The sequence below is a fragment of the Ambystoma mexicanum genome, chromosome 4p, assembly GCF_040938575.1.
Source record: "Ambystoma mexicanum isolate Mex_15411 chromosome 4p, UKY_AmexF1_1, whole genome shotgun sequence".
Lineage (NCBI taxonomy): Eukaryota > Metazoa > Chordata > Amphibia > Caudata > Ambystomatidae > Ambystoma > Ambystoma mexicanum.
This window is the reverse complement of record NC_090927.1, coordinates 555,728,219-555,749,937: the sequence shown is the minus strand read 5'-3', so window position 1 is coordinate 555,749,937 and position 21,719 is coordinate 555,728,219. Positions and strand designations below refer to the sequence as shown.

General features: G+C 45.9%; 1 protein-coding gene across 2 annotated transcripts in view; it reads left to right on the top strand.

Annotated features, from left to right (window-relative positions):
* Positions 1–21,719, top strand: part of CSMD1 (CUB and Sushi multiple domains 1) — a 5,442,057-nt gene that overhangs the window by 3,440,762 nt on the left and 1,979,576 nt on the right. For both annotated transcript variants that reach the window (XM_069606098.1, XM_069606099.1), the window contains exon 23: positions 14,566–14,722. In XM_069606098.1, the coding sequence (XP_069462199.1) occupies positions 14,566–14,722 (157 nt within the window). The remainder of the gene's footprint in view (positions 1–14,565; positions 14,723–21,719) is intronic.

Genomic DNA, 21,719 nt, shown 5'->3' with positions numbered 1-21,719 from the left:
TCACGTCACAGACGCGCTCACGCGCTGAGGGCCTTTGGTCCAATGAAAATGCGTATGCGTGCAGACGCGCTTACGCGCTAAGGGCCTTTCCTCGAATTACACGCTGACGTGCAGAATTTTCACGTGCCTAATCACTCCGTATCAAGCTGGCCACGCGTAAGCACACGGAAGACCACGCTCCTGCCCAGAAGGCCGAACTACTGCCCCCCAGAGCCCCGAGCACGCTCCCACCTGCCATCTGCTGCTGCCTGACTGCCTGCTGCCCACGTGCCCTGCCATTTGCTGCCTGCACATCAGCCAGGGGTGCTGTTGGTGTGACCACCCCTGCTGGAACCAAAGACTCCCGACTGGGATTCCATCGCTCCACAGCCCAGCCCCAGGACCCAGTTGCCCACCCACTCCTGCCTCTGGGGTTGTCATGTCGGGGCCAACTCCATCTGTGACCACTGACAACCCCCGGCCAGAGAGGCAGAGGGGCACCAGCTTCAGTGCCACCGAAGTTGGTGTCCTGGTGGAGCAAGTCCTGGGCCAGTATGATGCCCTCTTCGGAAGTTGCCGCGCCGACAAGGAAGGACGGACTCGGATCTGGACTGACATCGTGACTGCCATCAACGCGGAGGGGGTGGCAGTCCGCGACTTCCAACATGTCAAGAAGCGCTGGGAGGACTTCAGGTCCAGGACCCTGACCAAGGCCCGGCGCCTCTTGAAGGCAGCGGATGCCAAGGGGCGCCGGGGCCACTTGTCGGAAGAACAGATGAGGGTCCTGGAACACATATCCCCAGCGCTCCACGTCCAGGTCCTTGAGAGGCAGACCCGTCTGGAGTCGAGCGGTGAGTGTACATGCATCCTGATTGTGAGCAGTGCGTGTGGTGATTGTTCAGTAGTGTGCAGGTTGCACATCTGTTTGTATGGGGTCGAATATGGGTGCGGGTGTACAGGGCCGTGGGGCTGACACATGCGAGGGCTGTAATGTGTGAGACATGGATGGTGCCTGTGTGTGTGGGCTTGCATGCCAAATGCAGTTGTGTGGGCACACAAGTCTGTATGAATGTGTATGTGAGTAGACATGTCCGTGATGTCACGCATGTATGTTGTTTTCAGCTGATTGTATCAGCGCTGTGTACATGTGCATGTGTGTGTATTTGACAAGGGTGCAACAGTGATGCAACATGGATGCATGTGACAGCGGTATGTGGAAGCCTGATTGGCAGATGTGACATGGATGCCCGTCTGAACACTGCGACACTTAGCAGAGGTGTACACATGCATGCAAGTGTGGTGGTGTGTGTACATGTGTGGTGCACTTCCTGTGTTGCATGTGATGTCTGGCTCACCTTTGCCTGCTGATGCTGTTGTATGTGTATGGATGGTGTTGGCAGTTGCAACATGGCTGTGGTATGGCTCGTGTGTGCAAGTTGTAATGACATGTGTGTTGGGGATTGTGATGACATGTCAGAGGTTTGCCAATGCCACTCATGTACAACTGTCATGTGTGTATGTGTACATTGTACAGTGCCCTGATGCCTGTGTTTTGTTTCTCCCTGTCTGCAGCGTCAACTGATGAAGAGGGCGGAGAAGGTGCTGTGGAGCACAGCGGCGGGGATCCGACCGCCAGCCGGAGACGCAAGGCCCGGCTCCCCTCCCAGGTTGTCATCTCGTCGGGGAGTGAGGAGTCCGGTGCCGCGTCCCAGGCCGCAGCTGCCGGGGGGAGGTCCAAGAGGCGGAGGTTGCAGTTGGACTCCTCGGCAGCAGAAGGGGCAGCTGGGACCCCACAGGGCCCAACGGGGGAAGATGGCACAGAGTCATCCAGGTTGGTGGGGGGTTTGGTGGAGGAGGAGGCCGTGCAAGCACCGGAGACGGGGTCTGGGGGTGGGGATCCCACTGGTGCTAGTGGTGCAGTGCAGGACCAGGGACAGGAGGCAGCACAGGCCGCCGCGGAGGTGCCTGTGTGCAATCCTGTCTCTGATCCTGTCCCTGCATCATCTTGCACCAGCAGGGATGCCCATGTCCAGACCAGTTTTCAGGCAGGGGATGAGCTGACGTCAACTGGCCTTCCCCTGCCTGCGGACGTGGCTATCCAGGCCCGGGTTGAGCCTGTCCTGGCTGGAGTGGCGTTGCGTCAACGGGCCATGCGAGGCGACCTGCAGTCTTTTCATGAAGAGACTGCAGGTCATCTCGAATGGCTCGTTGACCACGTCAGCCTGCTGGGACAGGTCACCCAGGCCGGATTCCTCCGTCTGATGGGGCTTGCCACGACCCCCTCCTCAGCTGGACCCCCTACGCGCCAGTCGTCCTCTGTGCCATCTTCCCACCCATCAGTCACCTGGGTGCCCTGTGGAGCTGCCTCTGACGGTGCGGCCAGGCTGGTGGAGGAGGCATCCCTGCCACAGTCGGGAGTCGGACGTCCAGCAGGGGTGGCCACGTCAACGACTGCACCCCAGCCGGCGGAGGATGTGCAGGCAGCAGGAGGCAGTGCAGGGGCAGAGGCACAGCAGCAGCAGCTCCATGGTGGGAGCCATGAAGGCTCGGGGCCTTCGACATCGGAGGGGCAGGCATCGGCCGGAGGGCAGGAGGACCCAGGACAAAAAGTGTCTTCCGTGTGGCAGCGGTTGGGCCACGCCATAGATGCGGAGCGGCAGCGGGCGGAAGAGGCACGGCTCTCAATGGTCAGGGCGGAGAACTCCATGCAGAGGGCCCTGAGGCGGGTCGAGTGCCTCGAGGCAATCCGCAGGGCTTTGGAGGTGGACACGTCGACGGCCCTGCGGACCCTCGGGGCCATGGAGGTGGACCGCCTCCGGGACATAGAGGAGGAGTTCGATGATGCCCTGGCCCGGCACATCCAGAAGTGAGCCGTGGAACTAGCCCGCTGCCCTTGTACATAGTTATGTAGGTAGTGTTAAGTTTCATTTTTGTTTTTATTTCATTTGGACCTTTTGGACATTGGCCACATTTTTGTATATAGTTTTTTTTATTAGTTAGTGTAGTTAGTTAGGTTTCCTTTATTTTGTTGGGATGATGGACCCTGGCTTCTTGCTTTGTACATAGTTGTGGACTTGTACATATTTTTTTTTTTGATTTATCCATGGATCAATGGCTTATGTTTTTTTTTCACATTGGATTTTGTTTGGTGGACATTGACTTTGTAGTACATTACTTTGGATTTCTATATTCTTTGATTTTTTCTTTTTTTTGGACGGACATGCTTCTTTTCATTTTTTTCCATTCACATTTCAGTTTCTTCATTTTTGTTTCTATTCATCTTTCCTTTAATACATTATTTATTTGTTGCACTTCAATGTGTGGTGTCTCATTGTTTTCATGCATTTCATGTTATGTGTTTTGAGATTCACTGACACCCATTGGGTGTATGTGAGGGACATGTGTTTGTTTTGGAACTTGCAATTGGTGTTCTGTGATGTAATTGCAGATTATGAGTGGGTGGATGCAATACTCGGGTGGGTGTTTTGCATTTGGGGGCTGACCATAGAGACCAGGGATCTGGACTGTGATGACATGTTGGGTGGGGAACATGAGTTGGACATGGGTGGGGGCCTGCTGGCAGGTGCCCCACAGTGCTGGGGGGTGGGAGACATGAGTGGGGGCCTGGTGGAGGGTGCCCCTGGATGCTGGGGGGGTGGGGGTGGTGGGAGACATGAGTGGGGGCCTGGTGGAGGGTGCCCCTGGATGCTGGGGGGTGGGTGTGCTGGGAGACATGTGTGGGGGCCTGGTGGAGGGTGCCCCTGGATGCTGGGGGGGTGGGTGTGCTGGGAGACATGTGTGGGGGCCTGGTGGAGGGTGCCCCTGGATGCTGGGGGGGTGGGGGTGGTGGGAGACATGGGTGGGGGCCTGCTGGCAGGTGCCCCACAGTGCTGGGGGGTGGGAGACATGAGTGGGGGCCTGGTGGAGGGTGCCCCTGGATGCTAGGGGGTGGGGGTGCAGGGGGACATGAGTGGGGGCCTGTTTGAGGCTGCCCCTGCACTGCTGGGGGGTGGGGGGTGGGGGGAGACATGGGTGGGGGCCTGCTGGAGGCTGCCCCTGGTGGCTGGGGGTGCAGGGGGACATGCGTTGGTGGGCAGTAGTGCTAGTTGATATGTGGGTTGGCTGGTGGGCATGGCCATGGTGGATGGGGTGCCTGCAGGACATGTGCTGGGTAGGCCCCTGTGGTGTGAGCCACCTGCAGGGGCCGTGGAGGGTGTAGAGGGTACACTGTAGAGGGTGTGCTGCTCCCCGCGCACCCCCGAAATACACGTACCCCGCTCAATCGCGTGTGGAACTTCCCGCGCACCCCCGAAATACACGTACCCCGCTCAATCGCGTGTGGAACTTCCCGCGCACCCCTGAAATCCACGTACCCGGCCAAATCGCGTGTGTCACTTCCCGCGCACCCCCGAAATACACGTACCCCGCTCAATCGCGTGTGGAACTTCCCGCGCACCCCTGAAATCCACGTACCCGGCCAAATCGCGTGTGGAACTTCCCGCGCACCCCCGAAATACACGTACCCCGCTCAATCGCGTGTGGAACTTCCTGCGCACCCATGAAATCCACGTACCCGGCCAAATCGCGTGTGGAACTTCCCGCGCACCCCTGATATCCACGTACCCGGCCAAATCGCGTGTGGAACTTCCCGCGCACCCCCGAAATACACGTACCCGGCCAAATCGCGTGTGGAACTTCCCGCGCACCCCCGAAATCCACGTACCCGGCCAAATCGCGTGTGGAACTTCCCGCACACCCCCGAAATACACGTACCCCGCTCAATCGCTTGTGTCACTTCCCGCGCACCCCCGGAATACACGTAGCCCGCTCATTCGCGTGTGTAACTTCCCGCGCACCCCCGGAATACACGTACCCCGCTCAATCGCGTATTTTACTTCCCGCGGCGCCACTTTTTTGATGCGCTGGGACTCTACCGCCTGCCTTCGTGTGGCGGACGTGTTTCAGCTTGTGCGCGGCTTTGGCTGTGCGTGGGTTTGCCCTATTCCATTCCATGAATACGTGTGGTTCGTGTGCGTGTGGGCGTTACCTCTGCTTCCGTGCAGTGCATCCCCAGTTACGCCCTTATTTTCGCGTGTTGTTCCCCATTCCGCGCGTTACGCCCCATGTCCCGCCCACTTTCTGCTGTGTGCGCTGAGGTTGTGCGCTTTCACTGTGCGCGTCGCGCACCGTCGCGCACGCCTTTCGCGATGTTGCAGTGACTTGTGCGCCATGCACGGGTTTGGCGCACATCGCGCGGTGAACACGCGCAGGGACTTCCATGAATCGCGCGCGTGCGCGTGCGCCTGTTTTTTTCCGCTTGCGCCTGCTTGCGCCTGCTTGCGCCTACTTGCGCGTAGATTTTCGGCGCACGTTTGTTCCATGAATCGGCCCCTAAATCTTAATACACAATAGAAATCTGTACAACTTTTTGTGGCCTACATTTCAAGGCATCACTACAGCTACAAGATTGCAAGGAGCATCATACCTGCCAGAATGGTCCTTTTAGAGTCATGGGCCTCATTCCAAGTCCGGCGGTAACTGTGCTGGTACCACCGGCAGGTTGCTGCCGGACTAGGAAGAATTTACCGGCCCCTGACTTCCCTGTGCTTCTGGGCGATTACAACCCCAGCGGCCCAGAAAATCGGGTGCCGGTAAATTTCTGAATGCAGTTACAAACTGTTCGTACCGGCACACTGCGATGTGACCAGCCTGCCAAGGTCTGAGAGCTCACTGACCACTGGCCCTGTGTTGCAGGTGTTCTGTTCCTACCACCTCACTTTTATTTCGGAAGGGGCAATACTAGACTAACCATATGAATTATTTTCTGATAAGGTTATCGTTCCAAGATGGACTGTCTGCTACACTCTTATTGCACTAGTCCAAAGTACCTCCATGAGAGTGTGAAAGGGGACAAATGACACCAATGAAGGTTCCTGTATGCTTTGCATTAAATCACAGAGCATTTCAGGAATCTAACGGTAATCAGAGATCTCTATATTTAATAAAGAAGTCTGTGTTAAAAGGATTGTATGTGTGATTTTCTATATTCCTAACAGACGCATGTCTTGGTGCTCACATCACGGTTCACAAAACTCACCCTAACATTGAAATGTGTGTAACCATGAACCATACATACTTTTTCAAACAGCTTAGGTTTTTGGATGTGAGAATAACATTCCTGAGACATGAGCCACTTAAATGTGGTGCAAAGGCTCTTTTGCTTATTGTAACTGGACTATTCTAGTGCAGCTTCACTGTTAAAAGCAGTTAACTCTCTTCCTTAAGTCAGAACACACCCACTTAAGGACTGCTTTCAGAATGAGCTGGCTCCTGTCCTCCCTACCCTTCCAATCACTCTCCTGGCATGCAAGTACTAACCACACATCACAATTCCAATTGCCTAAAAATGTATGCATATGAATGCTGGTACTAACAATGAAATAGTTTACATAAACAAGGTTTCCACAAAGCACTTCAAGGGATCAGACCTCGGATTCTCCGCATTTCATCACATATCCTCAAACCCATTGAAGAAGATCATCACTCAAAAATCGGGTGCTTCTGACCTGCACCCGCCTGTCAGCACCATCACTCCTGATGCACGTCACAATGCCTTTAAATTCCATACAAAACTTACATTAGATTCCAAAACCACACCTTCTTCAAATAAAAACAGTTTGCAAGTAACCACAGTTAGTCCACTATTCTAGAATCGCTGGTGCACTGACTGGCTGGTGAGACTATGGGCCTCATTACGACCCAGGCGGTAAGTTACCGCCTGGGCCGTGACTTTACCACCATGGCGTAAACTACGTTTACGCCATGGTGGTTGGCAGACTTACCGCCCCATTCCGACCTTGGCGGGGCGGTAAGTCCCCAATCCCCATTTACCCTTCCCCATTCCCATTTTTGCCCTTTAGGGCATAATGGGAGTGGGGAAGGCGTTAATTACGCCACCGTAAATTACGGTGGCATAATTAACTCCATGGTCCCTTAGAGCCATGGATTTTAACACCTGCTAAAAGCAGGTGTTAAATCCGCCATGGCGCTAAGGGACCTCGTACTCAGGCGGTAAGGGTCGGCGCTGTTTACGCCGGCGTAAACCCCTTACCGCCTGAGTCGTAATGAGGCCCTATGTCTGCCTTTCAAATCAAGTGATATGGGGGAGGGCCAGTGCAGCAATAATGCAGTTCTATTTGACAGTATTGGAGCCACTATCAGATGAGCAACAGGGTACACCAAAGTGTGCCTAAACTTATTCAAACTGTCCTATTGTAAAGGTTTAAACATAATTACTTATAAGCACTCCAATTTTTGCAGTTGATGTCATGGTGATATTACATTATTTGCCCAGGATCAAACACTTACGCTAAACAGCGAAGCAAGGATTTTAACCCACTCTGCAATTTAGGCACAGCCACATTCTTCCACGCTTTAATTGGAACAAATGTTTAGGTTTTGGGTGTCAAGGCCTACAATAATACTGTCTTATAGAGTTTACTAGCTAAATACAAAAATTGCATAGTAATGCATCATGAAAACATGCAAATTCTTATAGCAGTATGTTGAGCCAAAATAATATCAGTATACCTTTATTTTCCACATCCTGAATGGAAATTATAAGATGCAAAATATGTATTTACCCACTTTATTTTCAGTGCTGTAAAACACACTCTAAACAAAGTTGTTTAATACACTCACTTAGGTTTGGAGATTCATCACAAACCTCCAGCGTATTGTTATGCATGGTTTTAAGAACATGCAACTAAGGACATCAAAGCAAACTTAACTGTTTAGCATATTAAGCTATTAGACATTATGGGTATGAAAAAATATTAGAAATGGTGCTTTATTTTGTTGCTTGCTTTAACTGTCACAGATTTGCAAGGTGACTAGTGGTCTTTCTGATAATAATAGCATATTAAGCTATTAGACATTATGGGTATGAACAAATATTACAAATTGTGCTTTATTTTGTTGCTTGCTTTAACTGTCACAGATTTGCAAGGTGACTAGTGGTCTTTCTGATGACAAAAGAAAGATGTTGAGTTCATTACGGCACTGCCTGTGGAGGGACGCAGCCTTTGCGTCTCAGGGGGGCTGTGACTAGGGGAAATGGGCAGTGCTTGATCATCTCTGCAGATTGAAGATTTGCCTTAGTAATGTTAGAACGTTAATAAAAACATTTTTTTAAAAAAAACGTTATTAGCAGTCTAATGTTACTAAAACAAACTCAGAGCGGGTGACGGCATCGGGACTCCCAAGGCCGCCACCCACTCTGACATTGTTTTAGTAACGTTAGAAAGCTAATATAACAAGTTTAAAGGCGACACACTCTCGTGGTATATATTAGCTTTCTAACAATACTAACACAAAGTCAGCCCGATGGTGACATGCAGAGCCCCAGCTTCTCACTGTATCGCGGCTGCAAAATACTGGGTTCCTCGTGGATGGACGTAGATCAATGTGGCTTTATAAAGCAGATTCCACAGTACTGCTTCACTTGGAAACGGCAAGTCGGGCAGGTGCTGAGACCATGGAAGTATATCTAGCATGCTTGCCACCTAAACACAGACATTATTTTGCATTCAGTGCCCTACTCCTGGGACAATGCTTGCCAGTGGGAGGGGGCCAGTTGAAAGTGCGCATACAAACGGCAAGCAGTGCCACTCTGCTTCTCAAGTTAGGGGAAAACTCCAAGCGGTTTCACATTTAGAAATCAAGCTCTCAATGTGGGGAAAGAAAATTAAATGCTTACCATCCTGGAAAAATCACATACTGCCAACAGACAGCATATCGAATCAAACACTAGACACCCACACCAAGTAATGGACATTTTCTAACAAAATATAATTGTTACAGTAACTGGTTTATTTAAAATACAAAATACAATGTGTAACGTAAATTTAAATATGTGGTAAATATTTTGTAAAGCATCAATCTAGTCAAACTTTTTAATAATATTAACACATGGCAGCCACCATGTTGGTAGTAAACATGGCTGACAACTTTACCACACAGTAGAAAATCAGCCAAAGAGTGCAAAAAGGAATAGACATGGGAGGAAATCCTATTGATTTGACTTAGAGATGGGCGAAGATGAGGAGGACACATAGGCCAAACAACACATATCCATCATCATATGTTAACCTGAACAACAACCCTGCATCCAAAGCCTCCATTTCAAGCTCTCATGTTAAAGCTCTTATTTTGATGACAGCAGTTTTGTCTTATAGGTACCGCTTTCAGTGCAACCTTATAGACAACAATAAAAATGAGACGGGTAAAGAAGGGAGTGATCCAAAGGACAATGCAATTGTATGATTTATATTCTAAAACAATAACATTGAAGATGCTTGATAAACCTGCTATACATGCAGGGATACAATAGAAATATTAAATAAGCACACTAGAAATAATTATGTAGGCATATTAAAAATAACATTTGTGATTTGGTATATACCTGCAAAAGTATTGCTAAGGCTAGCCAGTTAATTGGAAATCTTACTCAGAAGGCACAGTTTTATATTTTTCACAAAAATGAACTGAGGTCCGCAGGTGGGGATTTAGGGGATTGCTTAAATATTTTGAATGCACAGTTCAGATCGGATTATTCTCTTTAGAATGTAATGAGTGAACACACTGTGGAGATTTTCTGAAATGCTTTTTTTTCATAAAGATAAATGCGTTTTGACATGATGAATACACATAAACATGCAATCCATTTGCAGGGAAAGCATCACATTGCACACGTTGTATAGAGTTGTATTTTATTTTTTTGTGACCCTATCCTTGGTATCTGAGCACCAAGGCATATTGCCCTTGAATGAGAATATCATAGTGCTTCATAAATATGAGAAGATGAAGCATTTGAAATATTATGATTGGTTTAATGCAATGAGCACCTGGAGACCATTGCAATGCAGCAGTGCGTGGCATAAGTCACAATAACATAATAGAACATAATAATTACAAAATTATTGTGATCTGTGTTCTTTTACAGCATTTCCTATCGGATTTCTCCCACTTCTATGTGGCGTGATGTCAGGTCTACAATGCATGGAAGCCTGCATTATCTGTATACAATGGGTAAACAGTGTTATTACAGTCTAGTTGTAATGTTACTAATCAACTTTAACAAAATATTGTCATGACTATATACTTGTGATACGTTATTTCAGCTAGGTTGGGATGTCAAAATTCAGTACCTTCCAATGGCCAGAGTCCCAGCTGTTACCAAAGCCTTTAATTAGAGGATGACTCAGCTTTTCAGGACCCTTTCCTTGGAACTATTTGTGACAATTCAGTCATTAATTGATGGGTAGACAATTCTAGAAGTATAGTTATTTAGACCACTTTTAGAATTTAGGACAGGATAGTCATGTTTCTATTTATTTAAACCACAAACACAGATGTTCAACCTATGAAAATATGAATAATAGCTTGCTTACATTGGAATATGAGACCACGTTTTGAAAGATATGTCAGTGTGACCATGTGTTATACTGGATGTAATACACCCTACCATATTTAAACATGATATTGCTATTAACCTCAGAGTTCTGTGACCTTACAAAGCAGCACATTTAGTGACATTGAATGTTTTCCTCTATCAAAGCATGGGACTCTGTGACATGAAACATCCTTCTAACCTATGATAGTGTATGGAAATGAAATGCAATGTTATATTAATGTAATGCTTTTCATTAAACAATGTGCATAAAAGGACATGTTTTATTTGAAAGATTAAACTAGGTAATGGAAAGGAGTGTGTGCATATATGTAGTCATGTTTTATGAAGGACATGGAGTCTTATACATATTATATGTTAGTATTCTGCGAGGAGGTTATAGGCAGAATGTGTATTACATGTTCTCTTGTAGACTTTTTTAATTATCCATTTGTTGATAGCCTTACAGTGAATTGAATTGTCATTACCAGTTACAATTACACAAAGAGAGCATGTTCCTTAAATTATCAACTTAAGTTTTATTCTGAAAACATTTGTATGAAGATACCAGCTTTCTGTAAAACAGACTTCATTGTCCATTAACTTGACCAACAAATGACTGTGATAAATAGACACAGCTGTGTGTATTCAGCACAAAGATGTAAAAACAATACAAAGAATATAGAGCTAAATGTGAGCTACATGTTGGATTCAGCTCAATGTGGTGTACATGCATGTTTAAAAGGAGAGCAAGGACAAACATTTCAAAGTGTGTAGAATCAGTAAAATGCATTCTCGATTGCATAGGACTCAAACAGACCCTGAACCCTGATAGGACAAATTAACAATGGCTCATCCATCGGTGTCTTCTTCATGAATGTAACTTATTAAAATCATTTGTTTGGTTCGCAGGATATCTGCCTCAGCATTTGTTTCTTGTTGATAGACTGAACCCAATAAAACATGACATTCTTTGCAGTGTGACAAATCGCCAGATTTAGTCACTTCTCCCCAGGGCGGAGCCTTTCCCTGTGCGGATGGTGAGGTGAGCCCACTACGCAATACCCTCACTAGTAGTAGAGGCAAGCAGGACCTCACCTGGACAGATTCCCCCTTTGGGGAGAAGGACTCCCGTTCTGAAGATGAACATGCAGAATCACACCTCTACAACCCACCACTGACAGCTTCTACCAGAAGAAGACATGAGGAGCAAGTTCATGTTTTTTATCATAGTGTAGAAACATTAAACCAACATGAGAAAGAATATTGATGCAATACTGAGAAGAAGCATATTGTGCAAGTGACACAGAGTTCTCAGGGAATAGCAAGGAAGGATGTTGATGTTCCGCTGGAGAAGACCAAGTAATGCATCATAAATCAAGGAGGAGAAGTCCTGTTTGAAGAGAGAGAAGCCCAGGAGTTTCAAATTAGCTGTGCGAGGAGAGCTGAGCGAGACTGGGACATTCAGCTTCCAAACCTGGAATTAAACTGGTGTGCAAAGCTGGCACGAGAGAAACCTGAAATGACAGAAGCTGAGGAAAGGAAACCTCAGGCTGGCAACTGAAGCCTAGGTGGTAGCGTGACAGTGAGGTGGTGGATTGTTGAGTCCAACAATGACACTGAGACCACAGACCCATTCAATGCATGGAGCAGGTACACTCAGAGAGAGAGGAAAACTGAGAACCAAGAAGCCAACCCGATGAGCAGAGAAACAGATCCAGTCATGAATTCAGTGTGATTCTAACCCCAAGAGAAAGAGGTAATCTGGAAGGTGGGAGAACCAGGAGGGATACTGAATATAACAAATGGACGAAGCATACTCATCCCATTGAGGATCTGAAGTTAAGATTACCAAAGAGGAGTATGAAGTTATAAGAAAGCACTCATACTCGATTACCAAAGAAGAGTGGGAAATTATACGAAAACACTCATATTCATCTCAGCAAAGACAGAATAACGGAGAAAGCTGAGAATCATTATTTGAACCCTGATACCTGTACTAGTAAGGAAAGAACAATGGCAAACAAATGGCAAACAAAGAACATGATTACTGGTACAGTTATACTCCCAGTGTAACCAAAGAGGAGGAGAGAAGTGAGAATCATTATTGGAACATTTATACTCATCCCAGTAAGCCTAAACAGGTGGAGTGAAGAGAGAATCATTGCTGAACACTCATACTCATCCCAGTAACTATCAAATGTTCGAGGAAAGTGACAATCCTATTCGTGAACGTATCTATCTAGCCAGGCCAGGGAAAATACTGGATATTTTATATAGAAAAAGTGGCAAGTGTGATAAACAAGGAGAAAGAGAATAATAACTTTTGAAATGGGAAACAAGGTTTCAAGTACACGATAGAGGAATTGAAGAGCCCCCTTTCTGAACCTTCCAAATAAATTAAAGTAGTTTTCCAAGAACTACCTACAAATATGTTACTAAAGTGACTGTACTGAACAGCAGATCACATGAGAAGGGGGGCATTCTCCTGTGCCTTAGGTGGTTAGGATAGTGGTAGGGACAGAATAGGTTAGTTCTGGACAGAGGACAGATCTTCCTTTTGGACTCACTGACGAGCACCTTAGTTAGTTTGTGTTAGGTAGGGTAAACCCACAGTTTAGAGAAAGTCTCTGTCATGCTTCTGACCCACCACAGCAGCCTTAGAAACAATGGATGGCAAAGTTTGTTGGCTCGAACTGTTAAAGCCTTTGTTCAATTTACAGACTGAACATAGATTAGAATGTAATGCAGTGGCCCCAGTTGCATGCATATGCATTGGATATATTAAAATGTATACAAATTAATCACACATGTGCATATTTTAATAACTCTTAATATATGAAGCTACACTAATATGAACAATGTCTCTTAATTCAGAATTGTCTTGCTATTCCGAAAATGTAACTCTTATTAATGGGACATTGGAAATACATAGTTCATAATAATTCCTGATGGGTGGGCTAATTCTCAGCTAAATATATCCCCTCATGACATATTAAAGTATATTAGACAAATCTTAGAAAAGGAGATGATCCTGGTGGCTGTTGATAAGAGATTAGAACTTTTTAAGGGGTCTGTCAATCAAATTTTCTCTGTCAAAAGATGCTGATTATGTTTTGTTTGCTGGCCATATAAGCCAAATGATGGAGGTTTTGGGAAAGCAACAAAGAAGCAGAGCCTACCCAACAGAAGAAAAGTGGATTGGTTTCCAACTGGAAGGAGCTGAAAATCAAATGCAAATGCTGTTGCCAAGACAGAACCATAATGTTGCAGAGGGTTATGGGGGCAGGTGGACACTCTGAAAAGGAGATCTTGCATAGCTGAGCTGCCTTGGGCTGCTGATAAGCCTACATGTCCATTGCCTGCCAGGCCCCTTTCCCACCACTCTAATCCCTAAGTAGTTAAAGTGATTGACCTGTTTTATTATTTCTTTGTCAAACTTTGGAGAATCCTTTATTGATTTAGTAGAATTACAGGCTATCACAACAATCTTAGACAGGTTGACTATGGCCATTACAGAAGCTAGACAGATCTTCCAGTTGGTTGTTTATTGCAATGGGAGACTGAGAGATCAGAACCACACCCTCAGCATATAGTAATATACCTATTTTGGTACCATCAATTTGCTGAGGATCACAGTCTGGATCTCGGAAGGGAAAATCCAGGTCATTAATATACAATAAGAACAGCAAGGCTGTGGGGGCATGACTCATCTCTGACTAATGCCTTTCCCTATTTTAGAAGCCTTTGAATATTGTCCCTTTGCCCCCTATCTCACATTAACTGTATTACTCTTATACAACAGTTATAGTATAGAAAAAAGTGTCTAGAGGGCTATGTTATTGCATATACTATTACTCAATTTATCGACAATGAAAGGCCTTTCAAATCATTAGTCTTCACGTTTTCACTTGCCAATGTCTATTATAGTCATTTTTACTTGTCACTTCCATTCAAATATCAATCCACATGTCTAGCACTATGATTTGCCATTTTCCCCAAGGCTCACCTACAGAGGAATAAAAACATTGGTAAACTGTCAAAAGAAATTTTAATCATTGAGGAAGTAAAATATTCAATTCTTCTGATCTGTATTCAGATGATTGATTGCCATAATTCTTCTTTTATTTTTTAAGGTCTATGATGGAAAAGACAGCTTGTCTCGCCTTTTGGGCACTTTTACTGAAAATGAAATGAATGCAGTGACCATTAATAGCACATCAAACCACATGCGTATAGAATTCTACTCCAACAGATCAGAGACCAGCCAAGGATTTCATCTAACCTATACCAGTAAGTAATAATTTTCATAAAGAAGGTACACCTCTGGATTTGTCTTATGTATGCCAATGTGTGTTTTATTAATGCTGATTCTTTACATTTTGTGAATGAACTTCATGGTACACATTTCTATATGGCTGGCACACAATTCTAAATATTGCTTGATGAAGGTTGGATCATTTTAATTAAGCTTCTAGATCTGAGAACCATACTCAACTGTTGTTATTTTCTGAGAACAGGACACACAATAAAGAAAATGCAAATGTAGTGTATCTCACTCACACTTTTGGAACAAGTATGAAACTTGTAGAGTTTACTAGCAGGCATACTTCCTTTCATGGATAGCCACTACATTGTGAAAATATGGAGGGACATCTGTTGGATACATATTGTAAGAGGATTCAATTCAACACTACAGCTAAGTCAATGCCTAGTCTGGGATACTGAATGGAAACCCTTATTGATATATCTTTACGTCCAGTTCATGCGTTCTGGATGACTACCCCTATATAACACCCCTCTCTTGGAATCCCCCTGACCCCACTGAGCCAAGAAGTAGTTCTGTTTTGCAAGTTTAAAAGGTTTATTTGATAATTTAAACAATAGATATATATATCACACTTTAAAATTAAATTAATAATTGAATATCACATTTAATCTGAGCAGTAATCAATAATGGATAGTCCGGCACTAGCACACTTCTTTATAATCAATGATGAGTGGTTATAGGATGGATAAGATAGCAACAATACTTTTATGGTTTCAAATGGATGCAAGGTGGAATGAAATTGCAGTACAGAAATACTCAATATGATTTCAACAAAACAATGTAATCACTTTTCTCTGGCAATCCACTCCCCCCTTTATGCAATGCAAGGAAATGGAAGGAAATCACACAGTTCTCAGAAATGCAATCAAATGTAATTCAGTTCACCCCAGCAAGCTTAGACTACAGAAGTTTGAAACACAGGCCCAAAATGTGCTGGCAAGGAAGTGAAAAATATGCTAAAATGCTTTTAATTCCCTCTAGAGGTTCAGGGTGAGTGATAGATACTTTGAATGAGTTCAGGATCACTTTAGCAATGCTCTATGAATGGTTGTCAGGTTGCAAATGAATTTTTGCAACGGAAGGCAAGCAGCTGCAGATTTTTACACGTGAGCTAACCTTTCAATTCGCGGCAAAATGTCAAATCGCGGCAGATTTTTCCGAGTGCGCCGGGCGCAATTACAGAGGAACTACAAAGAGTAGCACTGTTGTTTCGGGGTCCTAGGGCAGCCTAGGATCTCAGCTTCCAGATGAAAGTTAAATTTCGTTCCTAACCCGAACGGTTCCGGAGTTATGAACGATTTAGTAAAGGTAGATTTTCGGATTTAAAGCAACTCAAAATGACAAGTGACAGCGTGCAACTTTGGAATTACATATGACAGCTCGCAGCTTAAGAATGACAGGTGACAGGATCTCTAGGAGACAGTTCTGCTGAAGTTAAAATAGCTTGCATTAGATTATTTTAACTAAGAGATTGGGTTCTGCACAGTTTTTGCGGGTACTCACTCCTAATTTTTAGAAGGACTGGGCCTCGTCACGATCTGGTCAGCGGGTTTTGGACTGGACTCCGGTCTGGTCTCGGCACTTCACAGTGATCTGGGTCAGCTCTCTGGTTCTGCTAACAGCGGTCTCCGGTTCAGCTGGTCTCTCTCTGGATACAACACTGCTCTCTGGCAAATGGCAAGAGTTCTTGCAAAGAATTCAAACAGCTCGCCTGGCTGTGAATAGTGGCAATGATTTGAGGCCTGCTAAAGAGGGATTTAGCTTGTAGTTGACCTCTCTGCTACAAATTCTGAAGTAAAGTCTTAATCTCTGAAGGTGGATAGATTGAAGTCTCTATGTTGGCTCTCTGGAGGTTGATGGAGGTAAAGTATGGATTTTCCCGGCAGAGCGTCCCGCAGCAGATGGAATAGAATGCCCTCTCTAGCTTCCAGTGGCTCTTTTTATGTCTTTTGAAAGTGGGTGTGTGTGCAGCATCACTAGCCAGCCCCTCTCTCAACTGCCCATTGGTCAAGCTTTCCTTTCTCTCTTGGTTGGGGAAAAGAAGTGGAGTGTCAGAGCGATGTCATTTAATGGCGTGCAGAAAGGACACTCCCCTGTCAAATTACACACAATCTATATTTGACCTAAAGACATATTTCCCCGATAGACAGTTGTTTGGCATTGCATACACACATCATGCATTTACTGATGGTAGCCCCTGTTCCAATTCTGTTGTTTCTAGGAGCTTGGGTTCAAAAATGGCAACATATTTCACTTTTTGGTTGGGTTACCAATATTGGATTTGTCCCCCCATTTACACAAATGTTTGCAAAGCATGTGGGCATTAGGTGGGGGAGTGTCAGATTTTTAACATACATACATTTAGAGTAATATCCTCTTTTCTGCTTAAAACCCCCCTGAACATACCACCGGGTCCTAACACGTCTTCAAATGTGCACAGAAAAATCACAAGAATAATGATATCACTTATAAAATTTTCACAAGTCCGCTCTATGAATGATCCATCTTTTTAGATTTATGTTCTGGCCCCAAAGGGGTGTGGTTCCCCCCCCAGCACAAGGTTGAATTTCTGGTTTTTACAGTTCTGCCAAGCCAGCTTGCTCTCACAGGCAGTGCTCCTCCCCTTTCCTTCCAGGAGGAAGCCACTTTTACGACCCCCCCCAATAAAACATTTGCCTGAGTCAGGACAGGGCTTTGTTCAATTTCCTGCAGAGCCCAGGTAATTCAATCAGAGAAGTGTCATATCCCTTTTGGTGGGAACAGCAAAAGGCAGCTAGGCCTGGGAACACAGCTGTTGTGCAAGCCTCAACTCCTGTCGGGGGTAGCTGGTGGGCAAAATTCAGTTTCATTAAGCCAGGTTTCAGATAAAATGTCACTTTTTGTTCCCCAGTTTAAGTCAAGACAATTTTTACATATGCAGCTAGAATGCTGATTCTAAGTTCAAAACTATGACATTTTAACAGTGACAAACTATGTGGCAGTCACAAGTCTGTCCCTCAGTTTATTTACACATTTCGATTTTTGGTATTTTTAAATCCAGTTTCAGTTTAAGCCGCTGCAGACCTGCAGAGCTCAGCCAGTCTTGTTATAAACCTTCAAGTCACTTCAGAATATAACTTTACATTGTATCCACCTCTTAGTAAGGCTTTCTTTGGCCTGCTTTGGGTTCATTTATTCAGTTTTACACAAATGTCTGGTGTTGCTTTCTGATAGTGGTGAGTACTGATAATGCAACCATTTTTGGGATTTAAGAAATTAATTCCCCACAGTTCTAGGTTGCTTTTGGCAATCAGCATTGCCATTCCCAATGGTTTCAGGCTACTGTGTGGGTAGTCTAATGGTGGTTTTAGGCAGTGTACTTCTGTGCCCATAACATCGGCAAAAATGGGTGGCAGCCTATTCTTCATTCATTTCCCTGGGCATTTTCTGGGAAGCTCTGGCCATCATGATGTTTTCAATGCCAGTACTGCACAGTTTTTGTGGTAGGGCTCGGATGCATGGGTAAAAACATCCCACAAGCCCCCCTCTTGCGATGGCCATTCTGTTTCACTGATGGAACTCGCAAGATCTGGGATGTTTCCCTCATATTCTTCCGGTAGATGGCACAGATCTGCATCTTTTCCTCCATCCGGTACTGATCGATCGGTTCTCCTCGCCGGTCCTGATGGGAAGATTGGGCGGTATCCCGGGCCCCTTGCGTCTCTGCTCCCGGTCTCCGGATCGTCCTCCCTGGCCTGTCTCAAGGTTTTCTTTCTCCTAGGACGACAAAGGAGGAAGAGCGGCAATACCTATTCATAGACATTTTTCACCCACCATTGATATAGTGGGGTGGCATATAAATTTATAGTCAAAACATATGAACATGCACATTTCTTTTTGCATTCAAAAACGAAAACACCCACATTGAGAAACTCAGAATTTGATAGGCGATATGTAGGATATTTTAAGTTAGAACTGAATTAATCTGAGACAGTACCCTCTAGGATTCCAGAGGATTCCTCCAGTTGTTGCAGAGTGTGCCTGGGATGGCAACACTTTAGCTGATTTATATGTACCCACTTGTCTTCCCCCTCTGCCAAACCGCCTTTGGGGATGCGGATCTTGTAGGCCACAGGGGAGATCTTGTCTATAATCTCAAAGGGTCCCTTCCATGTAGGCAAAAAATGTCGCTGTTTGGCCTGGTTCCTTTGGAAATTGTATAGATAGACCCGGTCCCCCACCTGATATTCCTTCCTGGAAGCTTTCAGGTCATAGTGGGTCTTCATACTCTCAGCTGATCTTTCTAAATTCTGCTGAGCATAGGCAAAAGCATGTTGAAGGTGTTTCCTTAAATTCTCCACATACTCATGAGTTGTGGAGGCATTTATTAGTGTCTGCTCTTGGGTCCTGTAGAGCAAATGCTGCGGAAGCACCATCTTGCGTCCAGTCATCAACTCAAATGGTGACATTTTGGTTGCAGATGAAGGGGTAGATCTGATGGCCATTAGGACTAAAGGTAATCGGATATCCCAACTTGGCCCAGAATCTGCCACAAACCTCTTTAGTATGCTCACAATGGTTCGGTCATATCTCTCTACTGCCCCAGAAGAAGCTGGCCGGTAAGCAATATGCAACTTCCTTTTGACCCCCAGTATCTCCCACATCTTTGTCATTACTTCACTGGTGAAGTGGCTACCTCTGTCTGACTCAATCCTTTGAGGTAGACCAAAAGGGGAAAAGATGTGGTTAATCATCAGGGCAGCTGCTGTTTCTGCCTTGCAGTTGGGGCTGGGAGACATTCCACCCACTTGGTAAACAAGCATGTAACGCTCAACATGTACTTGTTTCCTCTAGTCGAGCGCATCACAGGGCCTACAAAGTCAATTTGCACATCTGACCATGGCAGTGTCATCCTCCTCATTTGGAGAGGCGCACGGTGTGTGAGGGATGATGGCTGAAATTGTGCACACACAAGACACCCCTTCAAGTATTGGTCGAGGTCCTGCCCCATGTGTGGCCAGTATGCAACCTCTCTTAAGATTTCCAGTGTTGTGTGAAACCCCCTATGACCGGCGGTGGCCGCATCATGGGCGTGACTTAACATCAGGCTTCGGAATGAGGTAGGAACCACCCACTGATCGTGGCCAGCTTTGGATTTCCTTACCAGCAAACCGTCTTGGATTCGGAACATTTTTGGACATTTCATCAACACTCTTAGGTCCTCTTTCCCAATGTAATCGGTATCCGTCAGGGGAAAGTTCTCAGGGTCCTCAAGGTGTTGGTAAAACTTACCAATAATTGGATCCCCCTTTTGAGCTGCAATCAAATCAGCATCAGGGGTCTCATTACTCCATTGGGCAATTGAAAGATCACTGTGAGCATTTATCTGGGACCTAGTGATAGCAGTGACCTGGATTTCCCCCAACAGGGACTCTATTTCTATTATATCCCCTTGGATGGCCCCGGTTTTGGCCAGCTGATCAGCTAAGTCATTTCCAGTTTTGTCTGGTCCCTCTACTTTGGAATGACCCTTGATCTTTTTCCAGTAGATGGTCATCCCATTCGATGTGACCAGATCATCAATGTTTTGGATCAACTTCCCATGTTTCAAGGGTTTGTTGTTAGCACATAACATGCCTCTGGTTTTTCAATTAACCAGGTGCTCCACGAACCCGTTCCGTACATAATCCGAATCTGTGATGATGACCAGTTCGTGGAGTTGATGCTGGACAGCAGTGAGGATGGCCTGATGCACAGCCATCAATTCTGCCACCTGACTACTTCGGGGACCAATTTTGTATCCAGCGGAGGGTTCTGGGGACTCATTCACCCATGCATTCCCTACGCCGGCCACCAGTTCTTTCTCCCCGTTGTTGTCAACATGGTAAGAGCATCCATCCACATACACAGTGGGCATTCCCTCACACTTGTCTTCTTCAAAGACTTTGTGGGGGGAATTAAGGTATGCCTCCATGTTGTCCTTTATTTTTAGACTTTCATCCTCGAGACAGTTTCCTCTGGCACAATCATGCAAGTCAGCCAGACCTTGCGCGAGGGGACTCTTCTTGTTTTGGCCATATCTGACCTCCACAGGAAAGTCTTGCATTGACAGAATCCAAGAAGTAATTCGGGAATTACTCACATTTCCGGCCCGGATTCTGTCACTTTGAAGATATTGCAGAGGCTGGTGTGGAGTCTCCACTATGATGTGTTCCCCCTGGATAAACGGGCGGTAATTCTTCAATGCCCACACCGTTGCCAGGAGTGCCTTCTCACAATCGTTGAATTTTCCCTCCACAGAGGATAAAGTTTTGCTCGCATAGGAGATTACTTTATTGACCTTGTCATGCTTTTGGTATAATACTGCCGTCAAGCACGTATTAGAGAACCCCATCTCCAGGAAGAACTCCTTGTTTCTGACAGGGTAAGCTAGGCAAGGCGCTTGTGAGAGGCTTCTTTTGAGCTGCCTTACTGCCTCAGATTGTTCTGGACCCCATTCCCACTTGACCCCCCCCTTCAAGAGATGAATCAGGGGTCTGGTGATCTCTGCGTAGCCCTCAATGAACTTTCTGCTGTAATTAGTCAGTCCAAGGAGGCTCCTTAGTTCCCGCAGAGTTGTGGGGTCTTTCAGTTTCTGAAGTGCTTCCACTTTCTTTTCCTGGGGACAGAGACCCTGAGGAGTAATCTCATGCCCCAAGAAATTAACACGGGTTCTACACCACTGTGCTTTCTGAAAGGAAAGTTTTGCTCCGGCGGCCCTCAACTGGGTCAGAACATAACGGACCTCCGCTATGTGTTCCTCCACAGATGAACTTTTGATGAGGACATCATCTACATAAGCCAGGTTACCCCTTGCACCCAGGTCGGGCATGGCCTTGTGTAAGAAAATGCTGAATTCATTGCCGGAGTTGAGGTATCCGAAGGGAGTCCGGGTCCATGTGTACTGCTGGCCCCCAAAGGTAAAAGCCAGCTTGTATTGGT